This window comes from Populus euphratica, unplaced genomic scaffold (assembly GCF_000495115.2).
Source record: "Populus euphratica unplaced genomic scaffold, PopEup_1.0 scaffold177.1, whole genome shotgun sequence".
In the NCBI taxonomy this organism is placed as follows: Eukaryota; Viridiplantae; Streptophyta; class Magnoliopsida; order Malpighiales; family Salicaceae; genus Populus; species Populus euphratica.
This window is the reverse complement of record NW_011499972.1, coordinates 74246-93016: the sequence shown is the minus strand read 5'-3', so window position 1 is coordinate 93016 and position 18771 is coordinate 74246. Positions and strand designations below refer to the sequence as shown.

The following is an 18771-nucleotide window of genomic DNA, read 5'->3' as shown; positions in this document are numbered from 1 at the left end:
ATTCATATTTCAGTCATTAGATTTAAGAAAGGAAAGATAACAATTAAACTACAATTAATAAAAATAAAGTTGTTGGTTTATTACATTACGAACAAGAATTGATCTTGATATCAACGAATTATTTAATATAAGAAGTTGTGTTAAGATATTTTTAAACCTTTATATTATCTAAAAAATATTTTAAAGTTGAGAGAGGATCTTCTTTTCTTGATTTGTTTTTGTTTGTGTTTCTTTTTTATTGTTTTAGGATTTTTTGAGTTGATGAATTGATTTTTTAAAATTTTTAAAATATTTATTAGATATTTTTAAATAACAATGAGTTGAAAATTTAATTTTTAAATAAAAAACACCTTTTTAATTTTCTAATTGTGGCTGGATTTTGAACATTAAAAAATAAAAACAAGTTGCTTGCTTCTTAAAAAACAATTGGAAAAAAAAACTAATGGCAAGGTGCGTCGGATTTTCAGGCCAAAAGAGCACATCTTCAATTATAATGACAGTTTTTTAGCACCACGTTGTTTGCTCTAGAAAAATTAAAAAAAAAAATTAATAATGGTTAGGCGCGTGGGCTAGCCCGTGCGCCTAGGCGTATTTCTCAGAATGGAAACTTACTTTCAAGGTAATGACAGAATGTTGTCTAACAAATGTATGGATAAAGTTTTTTTTTTAATAAAAAAGAAAAAGAAAAATGATCACATAAATGAGATAAAAAAATTTCAGTACAAGGATATTTTTTTAATCTATATCTTAAATCGTCCTGACTTTTTTTTTTATATGTCTTATATATGCTTTTGGTTTTTATTAAATAAATAACATAGAAAAAGTTGTTATATGTTTTTATAAAAATTAAATATATAATAAGAAAAATTTTACTAGAAAATTATTTTATTCTAATGGAATTAAATTATTACTTTCTTATAAAATATATGAGTGGCCTATAGTTAAGTTAACAAAAAATAAAATAAAGGGCTTCCAGTAGTATATGATTAGATATTTTTTTCTGGATGTTACACAACTCCACCGCTTAGTATTTAATTAATATTAAGATCTGTTTTTAGTAATTTTTTGTTAATGTATATATTTCTTAATTTAATTTATTAAGCATATGTATAATATTTTGAGAGTTAATAATAAAGGTTTTTTCTATCATTAAAAAATATATAAGTAATGCTTGAATTTTTTTTTTCATTTTAAAAATGAAATTACTCGATCATGATTAGTCAATTTTTTTTTAATATAAAATTTTTTTTCAATTTAATTTTATGACAAAATATAAGCACGAAAACTCGTATACATTCCATGAATGTCCATGCACGCATGCGAGTCTTTGTGCTTATACTTTGTATATATATAGACACACACACACACACACATAGAGACACTCATATGTGCATATGAGTGTATATTTATATAGACACCCATGCATGCATGCGAGTTTTCATGTCTATACTTTGTCGTGGAATTAAATTGTTTTTTAAATAAAAAATAATATTTAGGTATTGAAAATCGATAAAAATATAAAAAATTATTTATAAAAAATATATAAAAATACTAATTAGAGCTAATTCAACATGAAAATCTCATCCAACATATGGTTCAAATTATATAACTAGAATAATCTGATTAAAAATAAAAAGAATTACATGATTGGAATAACCCTTAGGTGTTTATTTTTTATTTTTATTTTAAATTTCATCCTTCTTAGGTATTTTTCTTTTACTCTTTTTCATTTTTTTTTGTTGTTTTTACATGTATTTTTATTAATAGTTTTTTTTAATGATTTCATCTTTTAAGATTAAATTAATTGAAAGTTAAATTAATTGATTGAATTTGAATTCACTATTTAATGAGTTGCAAGTTTTTAAAATTAGATAATGTTTAGATTATTAATCTGAGTTTTTTATTTTTATTTTTTTAAGATAATTTTTTTTATTTTTTTATTAAGTTATTATTGAGTTGTTTGAAAATTAGGATAGGTTTAGACATGATTTTTTTTTTATTTTTTTAGTTTATTGCTGTTCTTTTTTATATTTTTTAAATGACCACTCAAAACTTATATTTTTTAGCCTTGCACTATTATTACATCAAAAAAAAAAATTTGCTAGCCTGTGGTAAAGAATGGACAACATATCTAATAGTTCCTATTAGATTATTTGCATGCATGACGCTGTGTACAAGATTAATTTTTTTAATATAAAATTAAAAAAAATAAAATTTCTTTTCCATTTTTTTTTAAATATTAATTATTTGATCTACGATAAATCGGTGAACCTGTAGTATAAAATATATGTAACAAAGCACGTGTTATATATATATATATATAAACATACAAATTATATATATTTTATACTATAAAATCCGAGTATAAAATACTATCTTTCACAGAGGAGCAAAGCATGCGACTGCTTGGTCCCGTGGAAATCGCTAAACCTCTCCCTGTCCATTTCCCATCTCATGGCAACCGCTACTCTAGCAAGGCACAGCCTTGCACATTTTATCGATTTGGAATCACTCAAGTACAGTATCGCAGCCCAACCAGTTTCCAGAAGGCAATCTCTTCATCTTTTCTACCACGTAAGCCACCCGGCCCACTATCATTTCTTCACAGCTAAAGCATGATTTGTAGCTATTGATGGAATTATAATGCTGCTACGTTGTTTGCAAGCTTATTTCAAGATAGAATCTCGAAATGTTGTTACTTTATATATTATATTTGATTGTACAGAGATGCTATTATCACAAGCCATGTTCAGTGGTTGTATCCATGAATGGCTGCCAAGGAAACCCCAGAGACAGAGTCCCTGTCGGCAGCATCGAGACTCGTACATTTCCAGCAGTTACATCTCCTGCTTCGGCTACGGAAACCCTCAATTTGGCGATTTCTGAATTGAAAGCCAGTCCTCCTCTTTTCACTTCAGGAATCTTACGTCTCCAGGTATACTCTACTCATTACTTCCCTACACTAACTCTGCTTCAGCATAATATGGTGTAAAGAGGGTAGAGAGTAGTAGTAGTAGTAGTTCTTAAATGGAAATTAAGGTGCGTGTTTTCTTATCTGAATGAACATGGGCTAATGGGATAGGGTCAGGGGTGATGACGGCTGGGGAAATTCTTACTTATGTGCCACGTGGTTGGTTGTCATTGACTTGACTGCTTCTTATCCTGTTTTGCCTTTTGCTTTTAGAAATAAATGAATGATCAGCCTCGAAGGCGGCAGATCGGAAGGGAATGGTATCTAAAAAGTCATCATGCTCCCTTGCACAGGCTTATTGAAAATGAATGATCTTTTTTCAGTGGAAGCATGCATCTTAGCGTTTTATGATTAAGTGTAAGATCGATAAGTTTTATGACAAAAATATAATGAGAAATTATAAAATTTAAAAGCTCACACGTTTTCTCACCTTTTTTCTAAAAGGATAAGATATGTTAGAGTTTTCATGTATCAGCCATTCCACATAGATAACATCATTCTTATGAGAATACAAAGACTTGGAATTTCCTGTGAGTTTTCATGTATCAAAAGTCTTACATTCAGTAGCAACTTAAATATCGAGTTAATGGGGCGAATGTTTATATTGCAAACAAATAGTACGTGCAAGAAAGACTATTGAGGCAGATGTATGTGGTAATTAATTCGGTTTATCTCATATTATTGTTTTGGGTTGAAATTTGAAAGGAGGTAAATGGGATTTTTCCTCCTAAAGCTAATATCCTACGATGTGATTGAAAAAAGGTGCCAATCCAACAGCAAATTGAAGCAATTGATTGGCTACACTCTCAGCACCATATTCATCCACGCTGTTTCTTCTCTGGTCGAAGACAAAGCAAAGACTTCACGGAGGTAACCAATGGAAATGGTTTTCAAAAGTCCAATAATGTGGTCAGTGTGGCTGGTGTGGGCTCTGCTGTCCTTTTCAGGAATGTCCATCCATTTTGTTACAATGACTGGAAGTCCATAAAGAGGTATATCTGTATGTAATGTTAAATCATATGTGAACTACCGTTATATATCTCTGCTAATTAGCTTGTTTTCTTAAAAATGAAGGTTCCTCTCTGCCAATTGTCCACTGATTCGTGCTTATGGAGCTATCCGCTTTGATGCAAGGGCTAACATATCATCTGAATGGGAACCTTTTGGATCTTTTTACTTCATTATCCCTCAGGTGGAGCTAGCAATTGTTTTCTTCCATTATATCTATGTATATCTCTGTGCCTAGAGTCCTTCTTTCCACCCTCCTTGTCAGTAGTTATAAGACTACTGAAAATGACAGGTTGAGTTGGACGAGCTAGATGGGTTTTCCATGCTTGCCACAACTATTGCATGGGATAATGCATTTTCATGGACATGGGAACAGGCTGTGGATGCTGTTGAAGCTACCATGACTCAGGTCTCTGCTGCGTACCATTACCTTACATCTGCATGCTTAATTTCTTCTTTCTTCAACTACACAATATTAAGTAATTAACCTGTCTGAAACAATGCAGATCTCTTCAAATGTGGTAAAGTTAAGTAAAGAAGTAACTAGATCATTCATTATAAGTAGTACTCACATTCCCTGCAAGAAGTACTGGGATCTTGCTGTTGAGAGAGCTTTGCAAATCATCAATCGAAGCAGCTCACCACTTAATAAGGTATTTGAACGAACCTACTCTACACACACACACACACACACACACATGTGCAACTTTTGTTCAGGCATTAATTGATCATCTATAATATTAATCGAATATCTTGGTGTTTTTTTTTTTTTGGCAATTTATCTCATGTATAATTCTTCCTTGAACCGTATATAATCCTAGCTTGTTCTTCGATCAATGAATCTTGACTTGAAAATCAGGTTGTACTCGCACGTAGTAGCAAAATTGTAATTGCTAATGACATCGATCCTATAGCATGGTTGGCTTGCCTGCAGGTGCTCTTTATCCTTGTACTGTTCTGTATATTAATTGAATCATCACTGTATAATGCATTGCAATTAGTAACTACAATGCTTGGAATGTACTCACAGGTCGAAGGGGAAAATGCTTATCAATTTTGTCTTCAGCCACCCAATGCCCCTGCATTTATTGGGAACACGGCAAGTTTGATCATGAATCTTGATATAGTAAATAGGTTACTCAGTTGTTTATGCATTCTCTTAACAGAATCTGCATGTATGGTTGGCCTTTATTAGGCCCTCTGTTTTCCCTCTGGAAACCACACTTTTCAAAATCTTTCTTGATTTTGAAGTTATAGTTATGCCTTTCGAGTCCTCTACTCTAACTGTTCAGAGTTCATCATCATTCTTTTAAGTTATTAACTTTCCATGAACAATTCTAAGATGAAGTGGCTCTCTTCTAGTCTTGACTTGTACTAACTTTATGAATAGCCAGAGCAACTATTTCACAGAAATTGCCTGGGTGTAAGTAGTGAGGCTATGGCTGGAACCCGTGCTAGAGGTGGATCCATGGCTTTAGATCTTCAAATACAACTTGATTTACTTTCCAGGTAATTTTATTGGCCAGGCTGTTAATAAAATTGATCTATCATTATTTTGTATAATATTATGGCATGAGGCCAACTAGCAGGCAATCTTTAGGTTCTGATGCATTTTTTACCATTCATTTTGCAGTCCCAAGGACCACCTCGAGTTTACGATAGTACGAGATAACATAAGAAAAAAATTAGAGGTGAGCTTGCTTTCTAGGTCTCTTATCACTAACATTTTATGTTTATGACACTGGAAGATTGCAAGACATATATCTATAACTCAATCCTCTCTTGCATCTTTCCTTGTGTTTTTGGAGCTCATTTGGTGGAAACAAAGATTTAGTATTGCCACCTCCCATAATGAGAATATGTTTCTAATTTTACTGTCAAGCTTGTCGAGTCTTCTTTCCCTAGTCCCTGAGGATTGCCACCAAGGAACAATTTGATAAATGTTTCCCTTGTGTTGATCATTACGTGCAAGTGAAAGTCCCTCGTATAGGTGAGATAAAATTGGAAATGTTTAGCTATGCCTTCTAATTTTCAAGTAGTCAGAACTTTACCAGGTATGGACCGAAGCAATGTAGTGAGATTTTTTGCTGATTATTGTAGTTGATCAAGGCTTCTCCGATTATCAGTGACTCACACCTACTGATGTAAATGAGATGCATCAGAAAGTTATATGTTCTTCACTGATACCAGTCTGGATATGTTGGACTTCCAAAATGGGGAGAAAGCTACCATTCCAGGAGGAAATTATTTTTGAAAAGTATGAGAGAGGAAGTGAATGAAATCGTTGTTATTTGACTTTTACATTCTCTTGCTCTATCGAATAAAAATAAGCAGTGTTAAATTATAGTATTGAAGGAGAGTTAATGTACTGTTTCAAGTCCAACTGACTACCTCTCTTATAGAGAGTGCATTGTGAAGAAGTGCTGCCGTGCCCTTTTCATTTCCAACTTGGTACTTGGAGCAGGTCTTCTTTACAGTTATTGAAATTCCTTTCAAAACGAAATTAAAAGAAAATCCTACGACTCTTATCCTATTCTATTGCAGGCTGTATGTGACAGGATAGTTGTTGAACCAAACAAAGCTATAAGAAAATTCCATAGAGTTCAACACTTGTATGCACTATTGGCAGGCGAGTTAAGAAGTGAAGATGATGAGGTGCAACTAACACAGTTCTATCTATCTCTGTCTTGGATAAGCAAATATATTTGATTGATGCTTGGTTTCCAGACTTGATTTTTTCATTAATATAAAGTTTGGTTCTTAAAAACAATTCTGTATATATTCATGGTTCCAGTCTGATTGCCTATATTCCTTATCCTCATTATTTGGAAATATCATAAATCCATCTTCTATTTGTTTTCCAGTTTAATATCCTGTCTTCTCTTCACCCTACTCCAGCAGTTTGTGGATTTCCAACAGAAGAGGCTCGACTTTTAATCGCAGAAACTGGTATATGCACGTGTCATTCCTATTGTTGTATTTGGATTGAATTGCTTTTGCACCTCTTATTTTAATAAAAAGAACTCAGAACCATACTTTATGTTTTTTGCAATTCGTCATTCTGAATTATCTGTTAACTGTTCTTCTCATCACAAGAAAGCTCACTATTTACTTGGCTACACTTGCTGTAACTAATCAATTCAAAATATGTTGTCCAGAAGTATTTGATCGAGGGATGTATGCTGGGCCTGTTGGTTGGTTTGGAGGAGGAGAAAGTGAGTTTGCTGTTGGCATTAGATCAGCATTGGTAGAAAAGGTGAGCTAAGTTCCTCTCTGGCTGCAATTTGAATGAGTCTCATTATTAGCTTCCCTAGAAATAGAAGAAAAGAGTCTCATAATTGTGTGAATATCTTTGTTACTATCCATCTCATCTGTTGTCATGCCATGAAAAAATCTTGATGCTGACCATTTTTGGATTCTAGGGTCTCGGCGCATTGATCTATGCCGGGACGGGGATAGTAAAAGGAAGCAACCCATCTTTGGAATGGGATGAACTGGAATTAAAGACATCTCAGGTATGTTTCCATCCTTAAATATATTCGTGTGATTTCACATCCATATTCTTGCACCTCCTCTCCATCTCTTGCCTAAGAATTCAGAAGTCAGCCCTTGAGTTTAGGGTGAAATAGGCCAAAGCTTGTGCAAAGAATCAAACTCTTTTCGCCTTTCATAAGAACCAGAACAATAATGGTCGAAAAATCTGTTGAAGTTGTTGATTTATTTGCAGTTCACCAAGCTGCTTAAACTTGAGGGTCCATCAAGACAAAAAATAGAGAACTCAGGAATCATCATCTGACAAGGTTAGTTTCTCTTGCTGATTTCTGCTAAAAGTAAAACAAATACTCGAACAAACAACTAGCTGCTGAGTTCATAACATGATCACTACTCGATGTATTGTGTTCAGAAGACCAACAAGAAAGAGCATAAATTCCTGAAGTGTAATTTCTAGACTCCCGAATTGGAGTCATCAGTTTGCACCCATTGGTTTCTATGAGGCACTTGTGATGCAAACTAGCTGTAACTTTCACACTATGACCTGTTAGCTATTGGCCCGATGGATCTTGGAATCAAGTAAAGCTTAGTTAGCAGGAGAAGCACCAAGAGCTTATAGCATGTTCTGATAGCAGCACTTAAATTGTATCAGTCTGATTTTTTTTTCCAGATAGGGAACTGGGTCGCAAATACTCGAACAAACAACTAGCTGCTGAGTTCATAACATGATCACTACTCGATGTATTGTGTTCAGAAGACCAGCAAGAAAGAGCATAAATTCCTGAAGTGTAATTTCTAGACTCCCGAATTGGAGTCATCAGTTTGCACCCATTGGTTTCTATGAGGCACTTGTGATGCAAACTAGCTGTAACTTTCACACTATGACCTGTTAGCTTTTGGCCCGATGGATCTTGGAATCAAGTAAAGCTTAGTTGGCAGGAGAAGCACCAAGAGCTTATAGCATGTTCTGATAGCAGCACTTAAATTGTATCAGTCTGATTTTTTTTTCCAGATAGGGAACTGGGTCGGTATTCTTTATTTTTTTATGAAAGAATTTCTTTTTCATTTTTACTTTAATTTTTGACCAAGTTGGAGAAGGTGTGATATTCTTTAACAATTTGATAATGTTTCCCCAACATCTTTAATTACTTTTTTTTTTTTTTTTAAGGTTTGAGAGAGAACATCTTTTTCATGTCATGCTTACAGTTTTATTGAGTGAATTTGGATTTTCTGTTCACTGCTGGTTCACCTGTAAATACAAAGCAAGCTTCTTACAATTAGCTCGGCTGTGGCTTCTGGTGCAGCTTCTCACAGTGAAGAGCACTGTACAAAACAGCATTATCATTTTGGAAGATGAACAGTAGCAAGTTGTTGAAGATAGAGTTGAGACATTACCTAATAAAATCCCTATAGTTCATCAAAAATCTTTGGCCGAAAGAAAACAAAAGAACAGCAAAAACCTTTATTCTGAGAAAACGTTGGACATTGTCAAAGAACCCTTATCTCAGGGAATCTGAAAGCATTAGGTGTTCCTTTCAAAAATTTAGAAGTGCAAATTATAAATAACTTCCATTACTGTTCTTACTATTTTTCATGGTTCAACAGTTTTATCCCGCTCATCAAGATCCAATATACAAATAGAGAGGGAACATGATGAATAAGGAAAGAAGATCAAAACTTCTAGATTCAAATAGGAAAAAAAGAGTGGAAATTACAAATCCAAAAGGAAAGAAGAAGGACTTAAAAAAGGAAAATAAGAAAAGAGATGGAAATAAAAAGATAAGGGTGGAGCCTCTATATTTATTAAGGTGCTGAAGGTGATTTGACCTCTAATTACATATATAAAATATACAATTTGCATTCAGTGACACGATGGAATGTTAGTCATATCACTTCTCAAAAAAAAAAAAAAAGGGTACAAATACATCTCGATTCTCCACCGTCAAAGAATTAATTCCGCATGGTTAAAATAACACAAGCATGAGTATAAAATGATATCTTGAGTGCATTAATGTACACGTATTCCATGGGAAAGAAAAGGGTTCTGGACACGAGAAAAAGCAAAGAATAATCCTTTTCCGTCTTTGTACTAATTAAGAAACTGTACAGATTCAGAAACGCCGCCTGAACTTGAACTCCCCAACAGGAAAAGCTTGGAATAACAGATGAACAATCCCACAAGGAAAGCTGTGTATGAGTATGAACATAAAATAATAAACTTAGATTCACAACGTTTTTGCGTAGACACAAGGAAGAGGCCGAGTTTATTATAAATACAGCAGCCCTGCGTTTATAAATTGTCAAGCTAGCTAGCCGACAGTACTTCCGTCCATTAGCTAGCCTGATCTTTTCTTGCAATGGAGAATATTGGAGGAGTGAGATCGGGAGGGATTGCAGAGAGAACACGCTCGCGTCACCACCTTGTTGAAGAGTACGTTCCTTCTTCGGCTTGGACGGAGGACTCGGATAGCCACTGTCTTCTCGTTGATCTTCCCGGTATACACTCTTATAATTATAATAATTAATGAATACTATTCATTCATTTGATGATCATCATAATTTAATAATTTCTTCTATTTTAAAGCAAGGCTTAGTCTATGATTATGTTCATGCACGCCTTTACGTAATGCGTGATCCTAATCTCATTTTGCAGACCACTCATGACTCCAAGAAAAGATCAATTAATAAATTGGAGGATTTAGCTCAAACTTATTTTTATATTTTGAATCAAATCTTGAATATTTGTATCATTTCTCAATCTATCTAGTAGATACTACGTGCTCGTATCCATCATATATATAAGATCAAACGTAAGCACCAACCTAATTTATAAAAAGAAATTGAATTGTCATGCATGTTGTATTAAAATTTGATTATTTATTTATTTATTTATTTAATAAATTAAGTGGGATTTGAGTTTTTAAAATGATCAGAGCATTGCTGTTAATTTTGATAGAAAAACATGACAAATGGTTAGATTGAAGAATGGCGGTATTCTCAAGAATAATTGGAAGAAATTAGATTTCTAAGAACAAATGGAAGATTTAGTCTGAAATATAAAAAACTTAAAATACAGTGTTATTTTATACATTAAAGGCATCAAAAGTCATCTACCAAAATAACACTGCTAAAAGTGTTATATAATCGATTATTTTAGTAATTTTCCTTACAAAATTAATCAAATTGTATCACATAGATATCTTTTTTTTTCTCTTGAAACACAAAACCACCACTTTAAAAACATATTAAAAACGATTTCACTGATTATATACATATTTTCGCGATTCTGAGCAGATCATAAATATTTAATTTGTATTTGTAGATTTCAGAAAGGAAGAAGTGAAGCTTCAAGTAGATGACCCTGGGAAGTTAACGGTGAGCGGAGAGAGGCTGGTGAACAACAGCAAATGCATATATTTCGAGCAAACGTTCAAGCTTCCACAGAATTCAGATACTGATAATATCACTGGAAAATTTGAGGGTGAGATTCTGTATGTAACTGTTCCAAAGCAAGAAGAAACGTCCAAAGAGCCTGATCTAAACCAGCCGCCTAACACTATCGATGACCAAAAAAACAATAATGAAATATTAGAAGAGAAGGAAAGTAGTAGTAACAGCAGGGATGGTTACAGACTTGTTCCAAGGAAATGTTGGGGACAGGAGGATGAGGCTACACCATTAGAAAAGGCTTCGAGGATGATAAAGAAAAACAAGGGGATTTTGCTTATGGCTGTTTTAGCATTTTCACTTGGGGTTTTAGTTGGGTTTACATAAAAATCTAATTGTAGTGAAAATGATATATATAAAATTTTTTAGGAGTTCTTAGTATCCTAATTGATAAATTTAAAGTTATTTAAGATTTATGTAAAGATTATCTAAAAATTATATTTTTTTATTTGTTTTGAATATTTAATTTAAGGATATGTTGTTGCAAATAACAAGTTGTTCAAGTGTCTGACTTTTAACAACAATTCACATGAACTAACAATGAGAAATTTTCTAAACCCTTTTAGAAGAGAATAATTATTATACTTTAGAGTGATACTCTTTTTTTTTTTGTGTTCTAGGTATTTACATACTATACTTTTCTCACTTTTTTTTCCCCTTTCATAGAATATAAGAGACATGATATTCTATTTATAAGAAAGCTTAAAACCCTATTGATAAAAAAAATATCAATTTGTCTATTAAATAATATCACATATATTATTTTAGTTTAATTTAAAAAAATTATTCAATCAAGTCCTCAATTGATTGTTTCTAAGTATAGAATTGTAAGACCCATATATTAATTATATTCTAATTCTGAATTTCTAAAATTTATATACAATTAAGTCATACTTGATTAATCATCTCATTTTAATTTCTGACCAATCGTTCTTATATATATGACAAATTAGATTTTCTCATAACTTGACCCAAATATAAATTATAATTTTAAATAAAATAAAATTAAATAAATTAAAAAATTTAATATATTATCAATTTAATAATCAATTGATTTATATTAAGATCAAGTATTAGTCTAACAACCTGTCATGATACCTCAAATATTAGAAAAGCCATAAGTAGCTTGACTTAACCTTTTAGTGACTAGTTTCTCGGTGTAATTATTATCTCTTCATCATGAATGTTCTGATTTAAACATTATAGCATGAAATATGTTTGCTTTGTTAAATCATTTTAGTTCTTAACATTAAAGACATTGATTATTTGAGTAATATTTTGAAACTATTCTCAAAACTCATTCTACCTTGGCCAAGGATTTCACCATCAATACTATTTGAGAATAAAAGAAATATTTTTTTTAATTCACATAGGGTGATAAATCCTTTCTTAATTACTTATATACGTTTGTTGTTACCCATTTTTGACCTTATAAAAATCAAGAAAAGAAAAAAGAAAAAATAGAAAAGAAAATTTAAAGTACAAGAGGATATATATGAAGAAAGCCTAGAAGATTGACCAAGTTGGTGGTGAAGGACTAAAATGACAAGTGAAAAAGTTAGAGGACTAAAATGTATAAGATTAATAAAGTTAGCAACCCAATTCTGATTGACAAAGGGCTCCATAGGTGAAAATATTTTTATTTAGGATAAAAAAACACAAATTTGGATAGGTAAGGACTAAATAAAATTTTTAGAAGACTTAATTAATCTTATTGAGGACTTGATTGCAAGGAAAATCAGTTTTGGAGTCAATTTATAAGTTAATTGAAATAAATTAAAGTCTGGGAATTAATTGATTTTTTAAGAGTTTTAATTGGATGAATCAGAGGCTTAATTATAAGAATATTGAACTTTGATAAGTAATTAAGGACTTGATTGAAGAAATCTAAAACCAAGAACCAAATTGAAAAAGACGTTTGATTGTAGATACTTAAATTAACCAAATCGAGGGCCACATTGAAGAATTAAAAGTTCGATGGCCAATTAAGGGTCCAATATGAAAACAACACTAAACTTTGGGGTTGATGATTGAGTTTTAACATGACCAAAAGATTGATGTTTTCTCTCAAGTGTAGGAGTGTCGAAGTAATAAATAACCCGGCAAGACTAGGATCGAACTGCATAGAGGTTAACTATATAAATTACAAATAATAATAATAATAATAATAATAATGATAATAATAATAATAAGTTAAAGAGAACTCAGAGATGTAAGATTAATATGAGGATTAAACAATAATAAAAACAAATGTCAAGGTTAGAGGATCTACCAATAGTATTAAAAATAAATGTAATACAAACTCTTTTTATTATTCAACTAGAAACCACACACAAAGAGGTTTCCAATCAGATGATTTGTTATTAATAGCTCATTATAAATTATTAACATGTTCATATTAATTATTCTATTTAAGCAATACCAAACTTTTAAATATTGTCAAGAATTCATGATGTTAACTTATGTTAACAACAAATCAAGTTCCTTTTATAGCACAAATGTAAGTTATACCATATAGTTGGCTATGAAAGTACCAAGCATTTGTTGTAATAAGTGTTATACAATACAAATATAGATTAACCATTTAATAAGTAAGGTATTAAGAATTAATAAGATAAAAATGATAAGATATGTTAATAGCAAGTTATTTAGGATATAAACATTGAAGTTCATATTGAGTTTATATTATACTTATCCTAACACCATTAGTGAAACTTTTTCACCTTGACATAATAAACTTAGCTAAACATAATGAAGAAGAGAAACATAAATAAACAAGAGGAGAATATGATTATACAAGTATAGTAAAGGAAATAAAAGACATAAATAAAAGATTAATGAAACTATAACATGAAATAAAACTTGAACATTAAACTATAAAGAAAAAAAGCAAGTAAGGAAATGATCTTGATATGAAAACCAAGACAAATAAATGCATGGTAAATGCCTCCTTTTTATAGGCTAAAATTTGAAACTATTGATTTGATGACTAATTGTTGAGTGGGTGACCACATCTTGACTTGATGACAATTCTTATCTTCTTGTATGAATAAAACATTATTGTTAGCATCATAATTTGAATAGATAGTCTTTATAAAAGTTCGAGGAAATTGTCTAAGCTTTTTTTTAGAAAATTATCTCAGCTTTCTAACTAAAAAAGAATCGGTGCATTTGGACTTCTAGAACTCGATATATGGGATAAATACTGAACAATGTATGGGCTGTAGGAAAGATTCAAACTTCTCTTTTGATACTAAGATTTGGACTTTCAAACGGCAAAATTGAGTCATAGACTCTCATGAATGTTTTAGTCCTATGTCTTAGCTTTCTAGCTATATAAATCAAACTGAAATCCAAGATCTACAGTTCTAAATATGACCCAATGACTAAACAATGTTCTAGTTTGAATTGAATTAACATTTCTTTTCTAAGTTTAGCTCTCTCTTTGTCTTCTCAATTTCAGTAGTTAAACTCCTCAATCAATCTTTTTATTTATGTGATAGGCCTGTATTTAAGATGAACATTTACCATAAATTAAAGTTATCTTATATTATTAGACATGCTATTATAAAACATGCTCTAGTTAAGGAGTTATTAATACTTCAAATGCAAAATAATGATATAAAACTTTAATAAAAATACACTATTAAGTACTAATCATACCCCCAACCAGCTTATTACTAGTCCTTAGTAATTAAAACGTTAAAATAGAAAAATAATTTGCAAGTTCCATAAAACAAGACATTTATCATTCAACTTCCATTAATCTATCAAAATAAACAAACTCTCATTAAATTTATATATCTGCTCAATATCTTTTTACCAAGATATTGATAAACCTTTCTTTTGTGCTTAATAAATCAATACATAGTTATGGGGCTTTACTTGGATGAAAACAAAATTGTGTTCTAATGTTTAAGATTAACTTCCTTGGGTTGAGATTATTATTTTTTTTCTCTTTTTTTTGAATATATATATATATATATATGTAACACAATACAGCTTTAACCCATATAACACGTTTTCTACTAATAACTCCCAGACTAGTTAGTCTTAGGGCATTAAGTGTTGAGACACCCCTATAAGCTTAGTAACTTGGGTTGCAGATATTGATACATAGATGGTGTAATGTTTGATTCCCTTAAACTTTTCTCCTTAACACGTATAACAAGCATTGAGCCAATAGCTTCCAAGTCAGTTGATTTTAGGGTATTAGGTGTTAAAACACCCATTCAGACTTAATTGCTTGGGTTAAAGAGGCTACGAAACCAAACTTATCTATATTTTAATTATTATTAATATTTGTTTTTTAGAAATTATATACTATCTCTTTCTTTTAGTTGTTACCTTTAACAAAAGAATATAGATAATGTAATAATTCAATGTGCAACCCACAATTATATGCTAAAGTGTGTGTGTGAAAATTAAGGTTTAAGAATACTTGTTAAATAAGTATATGAGCATAATCAATTGATAATAATACGAGAGTTTGTAAACCTGAATATTTGAAGTATTATGAGAGGCCTTATTAAGAATGTTTACTAAGATGCGTCTTAAGAGCCACTTTAACAAAATAACTCCTTTATTTTGCCATTATAATAACAACAATTTTACAAATGGTTGATGAAATAGAAAACATAGAGAGTTAATTCTTTTTTAAATATCAAGTACTACCCTTTTTTCCCAACCAAAATGAGACATTGTCCTCATTGTTCTAAGGCAAAAAGATAGAATATAGAAGACATCACTTGAAACAACGAACACTGACAAACCTAAAACACACCTAAACAAATATAAGAAACAACAAAACATAAATATTATACTATTAATAAACCAAAAGACATAATTTCTTACAAACTAAGGCTTAAATTGTAGTTGTGATTGTGGCTCACATCTTCCCTTAGTTTTACGACTAAGAATAGCTTAAACACTCTCTACGGGTTGGAGATAGGCTTCCTATCTAGTTTTCTTAAAAACTGGCAAACATGGTCTTTTTTATTCAGATTCCCAAGACTATATCGAGCATGTTCTTTATAAAGTTGGGGCCATAAATCATGAATTGCACGATGCACATATTTGTTAAGGTACGTCCCAAGAGTGAATAGAACATTATTTAATGACTCTTTATATTTTGAAATAAATCCTAACTTTTGATAATTTTCACAAGTTTTGCAGAATGCATGTGTGTCCTTGAACATGGTGGGCTAATAAAATTCACATTATAAGATTTTTGCAATCGTCTTTGTTGGTGAAAAATGACCCCCACATGCTTCGGAATGATAAAATTTAATGACACTACTTACCTTATTGTCAAGAATGCATCTTTGATATATTTGATTAAGACAATGTTCGAATAAGTAAGGGTCATCCTAATAAAAGTTTTAAACGTCACTCAAAAACTTTCTTTTGTCTTGGGTATCCAAATGAGATGAGAAAAATCCTGGAGTAAGAAAATTGTTAATATTAGTAGACCAAGGTATTGAAGCAATAGAAAGTGAAGATTCATCAGGAAAGTAATCATCAATTGGTGTGATGTCAAATATCGAATCTATTGTCAATTTTGATAAATGATTCGCGACAACATTTTTGGTGCCTTTTTTGTCTTCGATTTCTTCCTGTTTGAAAGTTTTAAAGATTTCACAATCATGATTGACTTCCCTTTGTTTGGTCATGGCATGAGAAAATGAAAGTATTGGTGGGCAATCAGTCTTTTCTTTACAATGTTCAGGTTTAACCCCTTTCTTACCCTCATAGATTGACTCATCATCATTCCCACAAGGTTCAAGAGTTGGTTTTTCAATAACCTTACCACTGTGGAGAGTAATGACTGATTGAACTTGGTCCATGTGTTGACTTTCAGAGCTGCTTGCACTTAAATTATATTATTCTTTGGGATTTTGCTTTAGTTGAGATGAAAACTTACCTTTCTCTTGAAAATAGAGTAGATGTGAATTTTGCAAGAGTATCTTTAAAATCTGTTATGATTTGAGTAAGTTGAGTGTTGATTATCTCTTGCTTCAATGAATACATATAAAGTTTCCCCAAGATTTGTTCTAAGAGAGGGAACATAAAGAGATGCATATCCATGATAATTTTAAAAATTATAGTATGCTTAAAATAATGGATGTGAAGTTTGTGCATTATTGATATCACTCTTCCAACTGAAATTTAGGTGATTTCTCTAATTAGAGTTGTCTGTTTGCAATTATGGGTTATGATTGGACATTTGAAAACTATTTAAAGCATGAGATTGTTTATGGAGGCATTCCTTAAAAGAAGGCCAAGTTGGACAATAGTTGGTTGAATGTAAATTAGTTTCACATAGTTGACATACAATTTATTGAACAAATTTTAATTAACCACTCCTTTTCAATTCTAGTGTCTCGACTTTTCTAGCTAAAGATGCAAACTTGGCTTGAAGGTCATAATATTCCCTAAGGTTGTACATTGCTCTACTAGATGTATGAGGTTGAGTTTTACTTAGTGCCTTATAAGTGCCTACAGTGTCCTAATTTTGACCATTTTTAGCTAGTAAGTCTAGGTACTCTATTGCTTCATTAGGGTCTTTATCTTTAAAACTTTTATTACACATCAATTCCACCATTTATCTATCTCTAGGTGCTAACTGATACGACAAAAAGATTGATGTCTTCTCCCAAGTGCAGGAGTGTCGAAGTAATAAATAACCTGGCAAGACCGGGGTCGAACCACAGGGAGGTTAATTGTACAAATTATAAACAACAATTATAAACAACAATTATAAACAACAACAATAACAATAACAATAATAATAACAATAACAACAACAACAACTACAACAACAACAACAATAATAGTAGTAGTAGTAGTAGTAGTAATAATAATAATAATAATAATAATAATAATAATAATAACAATAATAAAGAAAGAGAAGAAGAAGAAGAAGATGAGAACTTGGAGATGAAATATTAGTGTAAGGATTAAACAATGATAATAACAAATGTCAAGATTAGAGGTTCCACTAATGGTATGTCAAACAAGTATAGTATAAACTCTTATTATTGAATTGGAAACCACACACAAAGGAGGTTCCAATCAGATTATAGATTGTTAACATGATTACATTAGTCATCTTATTCGATTAATACTAATACTTGTAAATCTCGTCAAGCATTCATGATTATAACTTATGTTAACAACAAATCAAATTCCTTTCATAGCTCAGGTGTCGGTTATACCATACAGTATGGGCTATGAAAGTGCCAAACATTTATTGTACCAAGTGTTATACAACATAAATCAAGATTAGTCATTTAACAAGCAAAGTATTAAAGAGTGAACAAGATTGGGAATTATTGATTTGATGACTAATTGATGAGTGGGTGGCCAACTTTTGACTTGGTGACAATCCTTATCTTCTCTTGTCTGCCCAAAACGTCATTGCTAAAGTCACAATTGGAGCCACTCAAAAACATGAAAGTTGTAGGAAATTATCTCAGCTTTCTTGTGTAAAACATTCAGCTCATTTGGACTTCTAGAACTCCAGATATGGGCCAAATACTGAACAGTGCTCGGGCGGGAAGACAAATTCAAGCTTCTTTGTTGTTGCTAGAATTTGGACTTGAAAATGGCCTTTATAGATCTTGGGCTCTATATAAAAGTTGTAGGCCTATGTCTTACCTTTCTATCCATATAAAGTAGACCTAAATCTGAGATCTATAGCTCCATATATGACCCAATTACCGAACAGTGTTCCGGTTTGGATTGCACCGACATCTCTTTTCTAAGTTTGGCCATCTCTTTATCCTTTCAATTTCAATTCTTAAATTCATCAATCAATCCTTTCATTTATGTGATAGGTCTGCATTTAAAAT

General features: G+C 31.5%; 2 protein-coding genes across 9 annotated transcripts in view; both read left to right on the top strand.

Moving 5' to 3' along the window:
* The first annotated feature begins 2370 nt into the window (after positions 1-2370).
* ICS2 (isochorismate synthase 2) lies at positions 2371-8625 on the top strand. Of its 8 annotated transcripts, none has more exons than XM_011045717.1 (16): positions 2371-2574; positions 2726-2935; positions 3734-3963; positions 4046-4163; positions 4272-4388; positions 4486-4632; positions 4839-4913; positions 5010-5078; positions 5370-5488; positions 5613-5670; positions 6524-6634; positions 6844-6928; positions 7141-7235; positions 7402-7494; positions 7707-7779; positions 7884-8625. In XM_011045717.1, the coding sequence occupies exons 1-15, from the start codon at positions 2455-2457 to the stop codon at positions 7773-7775; spliced, it is 1716 nt and encodes a 571-aa protein (XP_011044019.1). In that variant the 5' UTR covers positions 2371-2454; the 3' UTR covers positions 7776-7779; positions 7884-8625. The 8 variants fall into 8 exon arrangements, with proteins under 8 accessions (XP_011044019.1, XP_011044018.1, XP_011044017.1 ...); XM_011045716.1 differs by having other exon boundaries at positions 7138-7235; positions 8229-8625; XM_011045715.1 differs by having other exon boundaries at positions 7138-7235; positions 8226-8625.
* Positions 8626-9409: 784 nt separating this feature from the next.
* The window catches only part of LOC105139318 (inactive protein RESTRICTED TEV MOVEMENT 2-like), a 21290-nt gene continuing 11928 nt past the window's right edge, over positions 9410-18771 (top strand). The window contains exons 1-3 of the mRNA XM_011045710.1: positions 9410-9967; positions 10794-11236; positions 11794-11805. Coding sequence (XP_011044012.1) covers positions 9829-9967; positions 10794-11236; positions 11794-11805 — 594 coding nt within the window. The 5' untranslated portion in view covers positions 9410-9828. The remainder of the gene's footprint in view (positions 9968-10793; positions 11237-11793; positions 11806-18771) is intronic.

Bases quoted from the DNA above. Each gene is read 5' to 3' on its own strand.
- ICS2 (XM_011045716.1), top strand. From the start codon at position 2,455: ATGGCAACCGCTACTCTAGCAAGGCACAGCCTTGCACATTTTATCGAT. The intron at 2,575-2,725 runs GTAAGCCACCCG...TTGATTGTACAG, and splicing joins CTCTTCATCTTTTCTACCAC to AGATGCTATTATCACAAGCC. The intron at 4,389-4,485 runs GTCTCTGCTGCG...GAAACAATGCAG, and splicing joins TTGAAGCTACCATGACTCAG to ATCTCTTCAAATGTGGTAAA.